This window comes from Vidua chalybeata, chromosome 17, assembly GCF_026979565.1.
Source record: "Vidua chalybeata isolate OUT-0048 chromosome 17, bVidCha1 merged haplotype, whole genome shotgun sequence".
NCBI lineage: Eukaryota > Metazoa > Chordata > Aves > Passeriformes > Viduidae > Vidua > Vidua chalybeata.
In genome coordinates this window covers 3,856,213-3,869,965 of record NC_071546.1, presented here as the reverse complement: position 1 = coordinate 3,869,965, position 13,753 = coordinate 3,856,213, and the positions used below count along the sequence as shown (strand labels likewise).

The 13,753-nt window shown below is 44.5% G+C and overlaps 1 protein-coding gene across 1 annotated transcript in view; it reads right to left on the bottom strand.

The window, feature by feature from the left end:
* Positions 1-5,557: 5,557 nt before the first annotated feature.
* PTPRT (protein tyrosine phosphatase receptor type T) overlaps positions 5,558-13,753 on the bottom strand; it is a 442,398-nt gene continuing 434,202 nt past the window's right edge. The window contains exons 33-34 of the mRNA XM_053958427.1: positions 13,082-13,217; positions 5,558-12,342 (exon numbers count right to left, since the gene is read on the bottom strand). Coding sequence (XP_053814402.1) covers positions 12,289-12,342; positions 13,082-13,217 — 190 coding nt within the window. The 3' untranslated portion in view covers positions 5,558-12,288. The remainder of the gene's footprint in view (positions 12,343-13,081; positions 13,218-13,753) is intronic.

Here is a 13,753-nt window from a genome sequence, read left to right as displayed (position 1 = left end):
GCTCTAGACTTTGGTGTAAAAATGTTACTAAACCAGAACAGTGGCCCTTGGCTCTTTTTTCAGCAACACAAGAGGAAGCAGCAGCTCTTAGTGTTGTGCAGAAGATGGGTTACAGGGTGTCTGGATGACCAGCATGACTGGAAGAAATAAATCCCTGCCCAAACATCAAACCAGCCTTTCTCCTGTACCTCCATCAAACCAACCTTTCTCCTGAATGCAAAATTCTTCAGCAAAGTTTCTGTCTGCAGCAATGGAGACAGTGCTACAACTGGTATGGAATAAGCAAAAAACAAATCCATAAAAAGCAATATAATTTCTACACAGAGCTTCTGGGGAAAAAAAAAAAAAAAAGCAATTTCCTTAGGATCCAGAGCAGACACAAAGCAAACCAAGTGCTTATTTGGGATTTTGATATTAATTTTGACTCAGGCCACAGCAAATCCTTCACATCCCAAGTGGCTCAGGAGCCAGTAGCACGTGTTGTGATGCTTTCCTGTTAAGGCTGAGCTGGGAGCTGGCTGATTACAAGTGGTGAATGTGCACGTTCAGCCACGTGGTGCAATTATAATTCAACTGCATGTACACACAGGCACAGAGAACTGGGGTTGCTCATTACCTCCTTTGTCAGAGCCTATTTTTCTTTGCAAGATTGTTCCTATAGCACCAGAATAAACAATAATTTTGGATCTTTGCACATCCACCAGCATTTTCCTAGAGAACCCATTCTTTCATTGTCAGCACTCTGGGCTGTGCAATCTCTGCCCATAGAGATTTGCAGTCACTCTGGGTTTAGATGCTCAGCTTTTGGGAGGAGGTAACAGAATCATAGAATAGTTTGGTTGGAAGTGACCTTTAAAGGCCACCTAATACAATGCCCCTGCAAAAAGTGGGGTCACTAGGTCAGGTTGGTCAGAAGACACAGGTGAGTGCACACACACACACACAGAGTCACACACACAATCACTTCCCTGATCAAACAGGTTCATCTCCAAGACTTGTGCTCAGAACTGGGCTGTGTCAATCCTGAATGGAGATTGTTTCTCTCTGTGCTCTTGGCATGCTCAGCTGGGGGGTTAGAAGTCCTACAAGGACTGTATGGATGGAAAAAGTCTGAGCCAAGTTCAAATTTAGCTGGAAGAAAAATCCATCCAGGTATCACCTCACAGCTGTGATATCCCATGCTCAGGCACTGGAGCAGGAAAGGACGTTGTAAACTCATCATTTTGTGTACCACCTGCACAACTTTCTCAACAACCAGTGGTAAATCCATAGTGAATCTGAGAGCTGAACTCAGTGTTTCCAATGTGACAGACTCAGAAATAACTGCTGCCTTCTCCCACCTTCTCAGCACACTCAGTCATGACACGTAAGGAAAGGATGCTCCCAGGAACACGTCTGGAAATTTCAAATAAAAGGGTGTTTAGTACAAGCTCTTCAGTCTCTTGATCCTATACAGACCAAGGCTCGCATTCATCCTGCTAAGAAGATTACTGCTGGGGTTATCCATCTCCAGAATCAGGTTCTGTATGTTTCACTGATTTTTCTATGCAAGCCAGGCTGTCTCTCACAGTTGTTTTAGAGATAACCATTTATATACGCAATAAAAAAGCTATTTCACCACGTTGCTGAAAATTCCATCAGGTTATAGTTTATCTTAACAGTCTATCATTTACAATGCACTAATAAAGAGGTACTAAATATTATATTGGTTTTGGCATAAAGAGTACATTATTGGTGTTTATAAACACATCAGTAAATGTTACAGACTTTTTAGTAACCTCATTGACCTGTAACATAAAAGCCCTGTAGCTATGGATTCACAATATATATATATATATATAGGCACTTTATGGATAAACCTTTACAAGCCATTTATAAAAACACTCTTAGTGAGAAATATGACACACCCAAAGAGAGAAATAACTCACAAGGAAACAAGGTCATTATGAGAAAGACTAAAAGTCTTTTTATTTGGTTCAGCTTCTGCAAATTAAAGTTCTACCTCAGTGTACAGAAGTAAAATTACCCCAAAGTAGAATTTTAAATTTATATAATATAATAAATATTAAAAAATATAAATAAAGAGATTTTTCAATTGGTTTTCAAATATGTGACTCAACAAAAGAAGAAGAGAACCTGAAATGGCCAAGATAGATCAGAAGAATTTCCAAGTATAAACAAGAAGCATTAAATCTGTTCCTTCTGTCTTTATGCCATTTAATTTACGGCACAGGCAATTTCCCTGCAGGTATCTATTGATGAGGTAACACCTCACATCTCACTGCAGCCATCTCAAAATTAGTTGCCCAAATTGGTGTTTGTCCCTGAGTTAAACAGTGGAGCAAAACAGGCCCATTCAAGGGGCATGTGCCTCATGCTGCTTTTTCCAAGACAGACTCACCCTCTGGAGAGACCTCTTCTCACCATCAAGGTCATTTTTTTGTGTTCCTTCTCTAGGGCTGGCCAACTTGGTGTCTTCTCCTTGGTAACAAGTGATAGGACAAGAGGAAATGGCCTTGAGGTTGTGCCAGGGGAGGTTGAAATTGAAAATTAGGAAAAATTGCTCCAGGAAAAGTGTTGTCAAATCCTGTAGCAGGCTGCCCAGAGCAGTGGTGAAGTCACCATCCCTGGAGGGATTTGAAAGCCATGTGGATGTGGCACCTGGGGACGTGGGTTAGTGGTGGCCTTGCAGTGCTGTGGGAATGGTTGGACTTGAGGGTCTGAAAGGCCTTTTCCAATCTAAACAATTTTGTGATTCTGTCATGTAAGCAACCAAACCTGAGCAAGTCCCAGCTTTGGATTCTGCTGGAAAACAACAGCTGCACGCTCAGCTCAGTGTGGGAGCTGGTATTTAAAGGTTCAGCTTGCGAGACAAAGATCTGCAGCTCAGGCAGAGAGTGTTTGTCAAACCTGACACAGCTTGCAGCAGGAGCAGGACAGGATCCTGGCTGCCAAGGGGATGGATGGAAAAGCAGCTGCTGGCTGGAGGCAGGGACTGACCTGGATGAAATACCTGTGGATTCACACCTTGGCACACGTCAGCCACAGCAACAGGAACAGGGTGCGGAACACGTTGAACCCAGTGGGTTTCAGGCTTTTCCATCCGTCTGCCCCAGCAGCTTTATCCCATTGTTATCCTTGTGCTGGGCAGATGAGGGGACAGAAAGGTAAATCTGGGGCTGTTTCTCAGTGCTGGTGCTTCAGCAGGTCCTTACGAGACCATCTGGAATATGGCAGAGCTGTCTCTGCTGTTTACCTTCCCTGAATGCAACCTGTTGTTAATAGCAAGTGTCAGCAAAATATTTTGGATGAAGTGCCAAGCTGAACTGTAATTAATCACTCTGTTTCTGTTACACAGTTGGGACTCTCAGTGAAAATTCCCCTCAATCCGACAGTTCAGTGAGGAGCTTTTTTTTTGGGATCAACTTCTTCTAACACTCTCCCTGGTATAACAATAACTCTGAAGGGTGTTTCATACAGTCTGACCTCATTATGATGAACTCTTTAAACAGACAGTTGTATCTGAATGTTCACCACAATTAAGATGGGAATTTGCTTCATCAGGCCAATAAAAAAAACAAACCACCCATATCTGAGCCAAACACCCAGAGCAGAAACAGCTTTTTTCATAGCAATGAAGATTTAAAATGAAGCATTTTCAAAAGAAAATAAGGATACAGAAAGGAATAGTAAATTAAAGTTCCAAGGTACATGCACAGTGCTTTAATCATAGATAATCCTGAGTTGGAAGGGGCCCACGAGAATAATTGACTCCAACTCCTCTAACAAAAACAGGAGCTATGTACTCTTGTTAATAAGACTTATTTAATTTTTTTTTTCAGTAATGGACAACTCCTAAAAGAGCAGTTCTTACCACAGCTGGGTTCTACAGCTGTGGCATGGCTAGACTCTCCTGTTTTGACACCCTAAGCTGTGGATCTCGATGCACTCCTGCTTGTGTTCTTGGAATAAAGAGGTGTTCAGAGCAGGACAGCCTCATCTACTCCCTTTGCTACAATCTACTCCTTTGCACTGACTGAAGGGGCCAAGCACTGCCTTGGGTATCTGTTGATGAACACGTGTGGAAGACCAGAAGGTGGGAAATGTGTGCTAGGAAATGTGTGAAACCACCCACTGCTGACACCCATATCCACTGTTTGGGTCTGGCAGCACAAAACATCTGCACAAGATCCCTTCCATGTCTGTGTCCCTTGGTTTGTTCAGCCTGGAGACAAGGAGATGAGGGGAGACCTCACTGAGGTCTTCAACATCCTCACAAGGAGCAGAGGAGGGACAGCTCCAAGCTATTCAGTCTTGTCACCAAGACTCAAGAAAATGGCACAGAACTGTCTGGGGAAGGCTCAGGCTGGAGATCAGGGAAAGGCTCTTCCCCAGAGGGTGCTGGCAGTGCCCAGGCTCCCCAGGGGATGGGCACGGCCCCGAGGCTGCCAGAGCTCCAGGAGTGTTGGCACAGCGCTGCCAGGGGTGCCCAGGGTGGGGTTGTTGGGGTGTCTGTGCAGGGATGGGGCTGGGCTGGGTGATCCTCTGGGTCCCTCCCAGCTCAGGACATTCTGTGATTCTGTGATTTCTGTGACTCTTTGTCATGGCTGAGCCCCAGGTACAACCAAGCCCCACACAGTTGCTCACTCACCCCACTCCAGCTGGATCAGGGAGGGAATGGGAAGGGTAAAAGCCAGAAAGCTTGGGGGTTGGGATAAAGACAGGGGAATCAAAAGCTGTGCAAACAAGGAGAAAGCAAAACAAAGAGTTCATTCCTCACTTCCCATGGCTGGGCAGGTTCAGCCATCCTCAGGAGAGCAGGGCCCCGTCGCACTAATTGGTTACTTGGGAGGAAAAACACCATCACTCCAAATGTTCCCCTTTTCTTTCTTCCTCCCCCATTTTATGCAGGATGTCACATGGCCTGGGACTTGCTTATGGTCGGTTTGGGTCACTTGTCCTGGCTGTGCCTCCTCCCAGCCCCCAACACACCCCCAGCCCCTCCCCAGTGTGGCTGTACGAGGAAAGCCCTTGGCTCTGTGCAAGCCCTGCTCAGCAATAACAAAAATATCTCTATTATCAACCCTGTGTTCAGCAAAATCCAAACCCCAGCCCCAAAGCAGCCTCTGGGAAGGGAATTAACTCTATCCAGTCCATCTATAGAAACCATCAGAAAAATCTCAGGAACCCATCAGCAATTGTCATTCAGCACTGAGTACCAAGGAAACAATACAGCAATACCTGTTAGAGAGAAAAAGTTGCAAAAATATGCTTTACTCTAACCCATGCTGCTAAGACTGTAATTTTCAAAATTACTTAGCTCACATCCACAGGCTTTCTGAGAGGACTGACACAAAATCTGCAGCTAGGCAGAGTGCCTGCTGAATTCTCTTTTCTGCTCTTCATCTCCTGAATGACAACCATGATGCAAAGCCCATCACTGTGACAAGATGCTGGTCTTATTTTTTGTCATACAATCACCCCATCATTTCCAGCAGTGCTGCTCACAATGCCTTGCCTCCTCTAAGTCCAAAGAAAAAGCACAAGTACAAGAGTCTCTTAGTAAAACATTAATCTCAGATCACAGATTTATTTTATGGATTTGCAACACAGCCCATATTACAAACATTGTCTGGGAACATTTACAAGAATAAATAAGATGGACTCGCAGTTGTAAAAAAAAGATTACACTTCACTGTAATGTACAGTCAAAAAATATATCTGATATTCATTGACTTGACATTATTTACCTTCCTTCTTTTAAGCTAGAAAGAAAAGACACTGAATGCACAGTGTTGAGAGTTTTGTATTTATATTTTTTCCTTTTTTTTTTTTCATACGTGCTTTATCTATCAAACATCCAAACTGTACAAGTGAGTTTCACCAGTAATCCATAAAGGCCAAGGGGGAGGAGAGGGGGTGGCACCGAAACAGCAGAGACTCCTCTCATGCAGCACTCCTCCCTGCCCAAAAACACATGCAGGGAGCTGGAATGGCACCCTGCTCAGCCAGAGCCACAGCATCGCCCTCTGAAGTGGTGACAGGGCTGGCAAGGAGCGATGCTGGCACTTCTGGATTCCCACAGGGTCGGTGCGGGGAGGGAGGAGATTAAATCAGGCTGGGAGTGAAATTTGTCACTGCGGTTAGTCGGGATGGGTTAAGGGGGGTGTTAAGGATGCAGCTCAAACTTTTGGCATAGAAGTACAGTGTTTAAATGCTGGCAATGCAAGAAAGGGCTAGAAAGGCAATGAGGGGGTAATTCCAGTTCTGCTCCAGGTACGTGGAAGTCCAGCACATGAAGTTTGGTTTGACTGTCAGCAACGTGAAAAACTGAGCAGTGTTTGTCCTGGGGAGTCTCAGAGTACCTAAATTCATGAAAGCTTGTAAAGTGCTGGCTCCACTTCCTCTTCCACCCCCCAAAACACACTCCTTTCCATTATTTCACACAAAGAAGATTTCCTGGGGATTTCCTCACTGAAAGATGATGTACTCACACAAGGAAATCCATCTCCACAGTGCAACACACGTGAGGTGTCTCACAGGGTGTCCCAAAGAGTGGCATTTCAGGGTAACAGATCTCCACTGAAACACTCCTACTGTGACAATTGCCTCCACTAAAGGAACCACTAAGCTCTTGGGTACCTATATATGAAATATCAGGATTGGTCCCTAAGGGACATCTACAGCATCTTCACCCTGTACCTCCAGAGTGCCACGGACTGGCTCATGTTTGTACTGCTCAGAAACAGCTCATTGAATTGAATTCCAAGACAAACCATTTTAGCTTGTTCTTTTCCCTTTTCATCCTTTTTAAATTTTTCCCCCCCCTGCTAGGAAACACTATGGGAACACCAGCATCTGGCATTCAGTCTGCTGCATTAGTTTGTCTTTTAAGGCTCAGGTTGAAAACAGAATAGTGGTGGAAAATCTGCTGCATGAACTGGGATGAGGATGGAAAGACTAATTTAGATCCCTCATGTTTTTACAAACTGGAAAAGCTGCCAGGCTTTCACATTCTGCTAGTCCAACATTAAACTGTAGGATATTCTGAGCACAGTTTATTTTTTTTTCCACAAGAGAAACTTTTAAAATATTTTAACACAGTAATTAATGGTTATAGACTAGAGGTCACTGGAAGTCAGCAAGTTTTTGTCTATTTTTTTTTCTTTCCATCACACTCTGTACCACCAGGATTTGGTGGTATATGAAAATGTATGATTCTGCTTGACAGTTTGAGCAAATTGTACATTCTTCAAGTATGCATATGAGGGAGATGATTGATACCTTTTCCAAGTCAATGAACAGATAATACATGATGGATTTTCCTTGTGGTTCTTGCCAAAATGGCAGAAATTGGGCTTTGCTCGCTATGCTTGCTGTTGGCTCACCCTCGAGGAAAAAAGAGCTGTAGGTATTTTTGGGAACAGGGAAAGAAAGAGCACTTGCATTGAAGTTGTATATTATGTACGTATGGCTATAGAAGACTGCAATCTAAATAAGCAGGAGCACAGGAGGGTTAACAGAATCCTCATTACTCACATCTGTCTCTCTGACTTAGCTGGCTCCTCCTGTTCCTCTGTCTGGGCAGGGCAGCTGCAGTGCTTTGTTCTGCCCTCACACAGCAGGAATATGGAATTTTTGACCCAATGGCAGTGGTTATGCTGAATAAATGTTGCCACTTTTGCCACATGGCCCCCTTTATTTTCATTTAAAAAAAAAATGGGGTTGACTGTCTTTTGTACACTTAACACAAATTAAAGATTCTCAAATGAAAATGCAGCAGTTTCACACCAAGGTCTTGAGATGCCCCTTTCACTGGCTGGAGTGATCACAAAAATTAACTGTGCTGCCAACATCATAGAGTTGATTGTTCACATTTATTACAGGACAATGAAGTTTTCCAAGGGGAACTTTTCCACCACATTGCGCATCCAGGACCATGCCAGGACTGTGCACTGCTCTGTGACTTTACTAAAAATTCTGCAAGTGTGACAGATAGAAGCACCTCATAGTTGAAGATTCCTCTCTTGAGCAAATCTCCTTTTATCTTTGTCCCTCAGGATTTATTCCCTCTGTCACACTCCGAGTGCTCCATCTCCACAGCACAGAATGTGACATTACGTGTTTTTTTATGATCTTGGCAGGAACTCAGAAGAGTGAGATGAGAGCAGCTGTGCAAGAATGAGAGAGAGAGACCAAGGTGCAAATTTCCTACCTGTTTCAGGATCCATTTCATTTGCCTTCTCCTCCAATGTTTGGTTTCTCCCAGAGGAGATTTCTTCTCCTTTCCTTCTCTTCCAGATGGAAACTGGTTTAACTGCCTCCTGAACCACCTGCTGCAGGAGCCTCTCTCCTTCCTCTGACTCTACAGCACACCAAGAGCTGTGATCAAAAATCCCTGGCTTGAGATTCCCAAGGGAAATCCCACCAACTCCTGCTAAAGGGCCTGTGGAAAGTAAATGGAAAAGCCACTCTAGCATCTTAATCTACTTAAATCTGCTACTGTGGGATCCATGTGGCTACTGGACTTTTTTTCCCCAGGGAGTTTATAGCTCCAGAATAAAAGGCTAGAAACTACTGATAGCCAGTGGAATTCATTGCTGCAGTTACAGCATTAATAATTTGAGATGTTGGTTACCCCCTATATTAGATAGTGACCCTGAAGCACCTGTTGCTACTTCCTTGTATTTCAAACCAAACTTTACACCAACTCTGTGCCATCACAAACAGTTCCCCCTCACCTCTGAAGGATGTCTCCATGGGAATAAGTTCATCTTCATCATGTCCATTCAATTATTGTCAATATGATATTTTTTCCAGCCTAAGATTCAATCACTGAGGAATTCACCTTTTTTTACTGCACATTATCACTTTTCATCCACAGCAGGGGATGCTTAGGCTGAAAAGCTCACACTGACTATTAATCCTTCCAGGAGTGAGAAAACCTCCTTTATCTCATCTCATAATTTCTTTCTTTCCCCATGAAAACAAACCCATCACCCATAATCTTGCTTCAAACACATTACCTACTTCACTATGGGCTGTTCTCTAGGGTTTAAACAACCTCATGGTAATAAAGTGATTTAAAGTGAGCTTTTCCACACAATTCCCTTCATCATTAATTCACACTTGGCATATATGCACTGTGCAGGGAGGGACAGCATGAAGATCCCTGAGCCAACACAGGCTGGAGCTGGGTCAGTCCCCCAAAAGCACTGTAACTGCAGGAATTTACAGCAGTTTGGCAACACAATCTGCAGTGTCTGCTGAGCATCTTCCCATATGGGTTTTAGGCTGGACATTAGGAAGTTCAGACACATGGCTGAGTAGCCACATAATAAGCTGTGACTAACAGCTGGGCTGTGGTAACCAACATTTGCATTGAGCTCCTATAAAATGTAAAATTTAGCTTAAATATCTTTCCCTGCAGTTTGTGCCAACATCACTTGGCTTTTGCAGAGGGCTGAGCACACAGGGAGTTGCTGTGGGCCAGCTGATACAGGTACCTGACCCTTTAGTAGTGTTTTTCATACCATAAAACATATCCAAACCTACTTCCAGACCCTAAACCAGTGCTATTCTGCTCTGCTCATCCCACACGTCCTTCCCCTCACTCACACACCCCTCCTGTGGGCTTAACTCTGGCATTTCAATCCACTTTCTTTTAAGTTAAGCCTAAATTACCTCCTACACTTCACACCTCAGTGATACTGGCATTTCTTTACCTCTGTGTTCCCTTATCCCAGCTGTCACCCTCAGTGCTGGCTTCACTCCCCTAAACCACGAGGGAGACCTGTCACTGTGCTACTTTCTATGTAAAATTAACAGAATGCTAATTACTAATTAATATTTCTATAGTATCCACAGGGAGTGGTTCCCTTTGGCTTTCTGGAGTCAGCAGAGTCAAAAACACTTTGCTGACTTTGTAGCTTCTTCACACCTAGGCAGTTGTTGAAAAATCCCATCCTGGGATTAAAATTCCCTCTTCCCTTTTCTCTCTCAACACCTGACCTACACTGTTCCATCCAGCCAACTGTAATCAAAACACCAATATTAGACTTTTCCTCTCACTTTTATCTCATAGTTTCACTTTGCCTTCTAGTTATTTTTCCTGCTGAATTGTGTTGTTTAATTGCATTAAAAAAAATAAAACAATTCAGACTAGTCCCTTGAGATGCCAGATACCCAAGGACAGCCCCAACAGGAACTGAGGTTGATTTCATGATTTTTTTGCAGGCAACAGAAAGGACCAACCAGAAACAGCACAGAGGCTCCTGTGAGAAGGTGGTTCATGACCAGTTAAGACCTTCATGACATTAAAGCCAAGAATCCAAAGCTCCTTTGAGAAAGCCCAGGTGCTTCAGCATCCTTTGCTTGTCAAGAGGGATATTAATAAAACTCCAAGCATCCTTCCCTAGGCTGGTTCAGGTCCTGGTGGATGACAGTGGTTTGGCTGGGTACTGGTGTGGCTGAGTCAAGAGCTGCTTTTGCCAGATTTCATTTCCATCCCTCCTGGTCAACGTGAGGGTGTGACTATTGAAGAAAGAATGACCGTGAAGCAGAGGTGCCTTTTGAATTCACAAAACATTTTGAACTTCTGGCATACTCTGTGCCAGACATGGACAGGACAGAGCTCCCAGCAGCCTCTGAGTATTTACCCGAGGGTGGAAAACTACAGGGTGATAAGAAAATTGGAGCTTCCTTCAACTTTTACCTTCAGTCTATCTTTTAGCAAGTCTGAATTTAAAGAAACCTACACCCCAGAATCCATTTTACACACAGAGCAACCTCATATCCCACACCCTCGAGATAAATAAATGGCTAAATTGAAATACTAATTATTGTAAAGTCTTGTTCATTAAATTATTTTTTTTCCCCAAGATTACCCTGCAGACCTTAGTGATTAACTACTTAAACATACTTTTTCAGAAAAGCAATTTCTTAGCTGCTAAGAAGTCAGAATGAGGTCCACAACCGTGGCAAAACACATCTGGTGTTTGCTTCAGAGAAGGAGACTTGCACAGGCATTTTTGCAGAATAAAACAAAAGCTGTTTTGCTTAAGAAGAGAAGTTGCTGTGCTGGGCTAACGCTTCTCTTTACAGGCGTCAGAATAGATTTCTGTGTATGTACATCACCTTTCCTACAGCTCCAATAGGTTATAATTTTGAAGCTTGTAGGGCCTAGAAATAGTGAGGAAATCTTGCCCAAACCCAGTTTTAAGAACCTGCAGAGTTTTAAACTCTTGAGCAGAAACTTTCTTTGCTGTCTGCTTGCACAGTGCCTAGTTCAGCAGGGTCCTGGCGTGTCTAGGGGTCCTAAGTTCTACAGCAATACAAATAATAAATAAAAAATAGTCATACATAGTATATGAGTAATAATACCTACTTCATACCCTGTTTGTCAGAGACACACTGCACCCCAGCTAATACTTGGGAAATGTGGTAACCAAGTTACCAATGTTGCCGGACAAATGCCATTTGTTTGGTGCAAATATTTAACCTTCAGGTTAAGTGGCTGGGAAACTCCTCAACAGCTTCACCAGCAGTGAAAGGACACAGACCAGAGAGATGGAACTGGGTCATGCACAGCCCTGAAGTCGAGCAGAAACTGGGAGGAAATATTTCTGTGGAGGCAACAACTTCTCATCTCTACCATCTATTTTCATGCTTAAAGGGACGACATTTGGGAAGAGAATTCCAGCATAGCCTTTTTTTTTTTTTTTTTTTTTTGTGTGTGTGTGTTGGCCTTTTCATTTGGAAAAACAAATAAAAGGAAACAGATAAGGTAGGCAAATTGTAATGAAACATTTCATGTATCCCCTATGGCTATCTCATTTTTCCCAAATGACTGCTGCATGAAATTAAAAAATTAAAAGGCTGGGATTTGAGAACAAAATTATAAATTAAAAAGGAGACATTTAAAAGAGAATTTCCTAAGGGTTTCATTCCTTCCCCACTCTGCAGCAAGCAGAACAAAAACACAATCCAAAAGAGGAGAGAAGTCAGAGGGGATTAGAAAGTCCAGTCTTTCAGCCTGTCTCCCATGTTGCTAATTTTTACAGTAAGTTATTTAAGAAGCAGTAGATGTTCCGATAGAAAGCAGGCAGCAGCACACACAGGCATCGCCTCCTCCTTCCAGCGAGGTCTCTGCAACCTCAGTCTCTTGCTGAGAAGGAAGGAGCAGTTCTCCTTCCCACACTTGTTACTGCCTTCCAGTGTGGGACAGGGGAGAAGCATCCGCCAGAGTTTGGGGTCTGGCACATCGTGGGGTCCCCTCCCTTCGCTGGGCTAAAAGGAACTCAAGTATTCCAGTGCAACCTCGTATACAAATTTATACTGTTCCTGAAAGAGAGGACACAAAGGAATGGCATTAGGATATGGGAAAATTCCTCAGAGCCTCCTTCTACAAGCAACAATACCTCCTCCCTCTTTCTTACAGCCTTTGGCAGGAGCAGGCAAACGCTGGTTGTGTTTCTGAGTGATCCTGAGCAAGCATGGCTGGGAGATGGTGTCGTCAGAGGAAGAGAAGAGCACTCAAAGAGACAGCCCCAGTCTGGACTATTCATTATTTGCCTCCAGCCCTCACTGCACGTGTTGTTTCTGAGGCACAAACTCAGAGTGATGGATGGAGATGACTGAATTCAGGACAGTTTAATCTCCTGGGCTGCAGGGAGCCAGGCCTGGGGGCTGGACTCTTCTTCCTTCCTGGTTTCCAGACGTGTCACAGCACCCAGCACTGGGCTGGGCAGGAGGACAAATCCCTGCATGGACAGGAGGACAAATCCCACTCTTCCCACAGCCGTGGTGACAGCTCTGTGGGGTTTGACCTCCTGAGGCAGCTGGGCATGGGACACAGGGTCCATCACCCTGCCAGGGTGATTCCCAGGAGAATCTTCCCTCTTCCCAGGAGAAGCAGGAAGATTCACTGAACATGCTAAAACAGGACCAGTTTTAACCCTGGTGTCTTCATGTTCCCATTCATTTTGATTCATCCTGAACTAAGCCAGTTTGACATTTTCTTACCTATCCTGAAGTCCCTTGCACACACACTGGGTGGGGAATGAGCAGCAAGAAGCCTTACCAGTGACTCCACCATGTTGGATTTGTTATTCCGTAGCGTTTTCACTATGTGGAACACGTCGATGATGTTCTGCTGTTGGATCATTTCGCACACACTGCAGATGGCACAGAAGGTGCCGCTGCGTCCTCCGCCGTTCCTGGCAGCGGGACAGAAGAGGGGAAGGTGGGGCTGGTGAGGCTGAGGGAAGGAGAGCACACACAGCTCACACCTCGTGGACAGGTATTCCTGTCACGTGGAAGGTCTCTAATGGAAGGGCTGGTGTTCAAGGGTTTGTGTGCCTAAAGGGGCTCCAAGAGAGCTGGAGGGGAGCTTGGGACAAGGTCCTGGAGTGACAGGACAAGGGGGAAAGGCTTCCCACTGCCAGAGGGCAGGGTTGGATGGGGTATTGGGAAGGAATTCTTCCCTGTGAGGGTGGTGAGCCTGTGGCACAGGTTGCTCAGAGAAGCTGTGGCTGCCCCATCCCTGAAAGTGTGCAAGGCCAGGTTGGACAGGGCTTGGATATCCTAGGACAGTGGAAGGTGTCCACTAGGACTGAGTGGTGTTTGGGGTCCTTTCCAACCCAAACTATTCTGTGAGTCTGTGAAAGTGGAGACCTGTAGAACAGGGGCAGGCATGGAAGGGCTAAGGGATTCCTGGAGTGGGGGACAGCGAACCTCAGGGACTGCAGTGCTG